This window comes from Hordeum vulgare, chromosome 4H (genome assembly GCF_904849725.1).
Source record: "Hordeum vulgare subsp. vulgare chromosome 4H, MorexV3_pseudomolecules_assembly, whole genome shotgun sequence".
Lineage (NCBI taxonomy): Eukaryota > Viridiplantae > Streptophyta > Magnoliopsida > Poales > Poaceae > Hordeum > Hordeum vulgare.
The window spans coordinates 35574945-35578068 of NC_058521.1; the positions used below are offsets into that span (position 1 = coordinate 35574945).

At 52.1% G+C, this 3124-nt stretch overlaps 1 protein-coding gene across 1 annotated transcript; it reads right to left on the reverse strand.

Annotated features, from left to right (window-relative positions):
* Positions 1–551: 551 nt before the first annotated feature.
* LOC123450232 (amino acid transporter AVT1H) lies at positions 552–2214 on the reverse strand. Its single transcript, XM_045127589.1, has 2 exons — positions 1944–2214; positions 552–1699 (listed from the first exon to the last, which is right to left on the reverse strand). The coding sequence occupies exons 1-2, from the start codon at positions 2212–2214 to the stop codon at positions 552–554; spliced, it is 1419 nt and encodes a 472-aa protein (XP_044983524.1).
* Between the last annotated feature and the right edge of the window lie 910 nt (positions 2215–3124).

Here is a 3124-nt window from a genome sequence, read left to right on the forward strand (position 1 = left end):
CTTGTGGTTCTTTCTACTGGATTGATATCTTTTGGTTTCTTAACTGAAAGAAATATTTACCGTCATTGTGCTACATCATCCTTTAAGTTTGGAGGAAAATCAACGCCTCGGCGAGGAGTAACAAGATTTCTAGCACCGTTACCGGGGAAGATCAAATCAAGATCCACCAGGTTCCTACACAAATCTCATCTCATTATAATTATATTATTTTCACCTCCTTTAAAAAAATATTTTAAAAACTTTTTCATTGCGGCTAACCAGCTTCCGTCACGTCGCATACACGCATAGTTGGTTGGCCGGCCTTCTCCCGACGCTTAATGGTTTAATGATGTTTCTCATTACACTTTAAAATCCATTGCAGCTGCGTGCCATGTACATTAATTACCATTCTTCAGCTAAGTATACAGCTCTAGAAAAACTAAATATACAACCCAAGCATACTTTACGTATTTCTTATTTCACTGTGATCGTATGTACGATCATAATTTAATGGCACTTACGATCGATGCACATAGGAGCTAGCAAGGAACTTTCCGTCCAAGTAATACTAACTACGCCACATGTCCATTCTGTATACTTTTCACCAGCAGCTTAGCCGACGAAGCGGTCCCCACCACCGCGAGAACAAAACCAACGGCGATCATCGCCGCATTCAGCACGACGACTTGGCGCGACAACCGGCCCCAGCGGATCTTGAGGTAAAACGCGCACGGGAATATGACCGAGATGGCGACGCTGATGAGCGAGCCGGTGAGGCTGAGCACGTACTGGAAATATGGCACCGAGAGCGCCAGCGCCAGGATGATGAGAAGCCCCGCCGAGCCGATGCTGCCACGGATGATAATCCGGGCACGAGGCCCCATGGTCGCCGGCAGGTGGTGCTCGAGCTGAATGGCGAAGGGCGCGAACTCGAGCGCGTATTTGGTGACCGGTGTGAGCACGGTGGCCCAGAGGGCCACTTTGGTGACCACGAGCCCCGGCGGCATGCTGAGCGTGACCTGGGAGCTCACACCGGGACCGAAGAGGCTTGCGCCGACAAACGCGAGGGCCGTGTAGAGCACGACGACCATGGAGAAACTCGTGACGGAGACCTTGGTGAAGCTGGAGGGGTCCTTCATGGCTGTGTAGATGTTGGGGAAGACGATGTGGCCGGCGTAGCTGAACATGTAGAGGCCGGACACCGCCGGTATCTTGTCAAGCCTGAGGACTGGGATGTGCCTGCCCAGGCCGACATGGGTGAAGGCTGCGGTGCAGACGATGGTGACGAAGATGACCATCGACATGAGGATGCCGACCAAGGAGAGGAAGGAGATGGACGACAGGTTCCTTAGCCACAGGCTGGGAAGAGCCACGAGCACGGCGATGACGGTGAGCAGCTGCGTGGTGCTGAGGCGCAGCCATGGTAGGTGGAGGCGGGCACCGGCGAAGACGAGCGGGATGTTGTCGCTGAGGGAGATGGTGTAGGAGACCAGGGCGAAGAAGATCTCGAGGTAGATGAATGCAGAGGCGATGAGCCGGCCCTTGGAACCGAACGCCTGCTGGCCAATATCCTGATACGTCTTGGAGCCGGGCTGCTCGTCTAGGCACCTGCCGATGATGTGTGCGGTATAGGCGCACATGATGCCGAGGCCGACCAGGAGGAAAATGGAGGCCCAGCCTCCGTTTGCCAAGGCATAAGGAGTGGATAGCTGCCCAAGTCCTGCGCAAAAAATGAATTGGTCATTTAGTTAAAGCTGCAATATTTGGTGAAATTAGAAGGAAAAAAATGTTATGGTACGGCCACTTTTCAAAACTTTTGGAGTAGCAACGAATTCTTCGTTTTGTACGTACTATGATCATCAATATATAGTGTGTAGTTTTCACTTTTCAGGTGACTACTATCCGACTCAACATTAAGTTGTTCCGACATTGAAAATGCCAGGCACAAAGTGAGCATTTTTTACCTATGAGCATGCCAACCATGTTGATGACCGACTGGGCAAACGTGCTGGTAGGCCTATTGCTGTGGTGCTGCTGAGTGGTCGCTGCCACGGCCGCGACCCTCCCCCCGCCAGCGGCCGCCGTCTCCTCCTGACACGGCTTGCCTGCTTCGACGTCGCAGGCATCGCGGCCCCTGCTCAGCTGCTGCGCCGCGAGCCGAGCGCCGTGCATGCTCTCGCTCGCCACCTGCTTATTAGGCTGCGGGCACAGCAACTGGCACCACCACCTTGCCATTTCTGCTTCCGTTGGTATCTATACGTGTAGTTAGGAGAAGCGTGTTGTTATCTATACGTGCGGATTGGTGTATATATAGCTGGATGTGCTACTATATACTCGATCGCCTTGGTAAAAACGACGTTGTGCTCGAGCCTATTTATAGCAGTTTCTTGATCAGGGGTCGAGATGGAGAAGGAAGTTGGAATCTAGCTTGGAGGATTTTCCGACATGATGGGATCTTGGAGCGAGCAAATTCTAATGATGAATGAACCTGGGAATTAAGATACAGTACGTGAAAGTATCGGAATGCCGCCGGAGCCTCTCCCTGCACTGGACACTGGTCGCTTGTGTTGCCCAGGTGAATTGGATTTGGAGGCGGCGTGGCAAGCCCTGCGCTAGTACTGCATGCAGATGCCAGTTGCATTAATTCAAGTGGAGTCGGAATTCGGATTCCTCCGGGCCAACGAGCAAGATGCATGCTATTGCTGTGCCCCGCCCGAGAGGCGGTGCCCGATTTGTTCCGGGAATTCGATCGGATTCCCCCGGAAGCCACCATCCTCGTCCCACTTGAAGGTCGGGTGGGACATGGTAATTGGCACCAAGGCGGTCCAGTGTTCATCTTCCTCGTTCGCTTAATTCGGATCTGGTCCATTCATGCCACCAGACAAATATGCTTCGCCGGACGAATTTGCCGATGGCTAACGCTTAAACACATGGGTGGATCGTGGATGAAAACGAACGTGGCCGCGCGATGGATATGTATGTAGATTTTGCGATTACTCGGCCGCCGTATCTTCCTCACTGCTCGGAGGATGCTCGTTACAGTTGATGGACGTCATAAACATGCCGTGCTTCTTTCAATGAGCTTTTTTCTTGTTATAGTGTTTCTCTCCACTAGCTACGGTATTTCTTTAGGGTGAGAAAATTG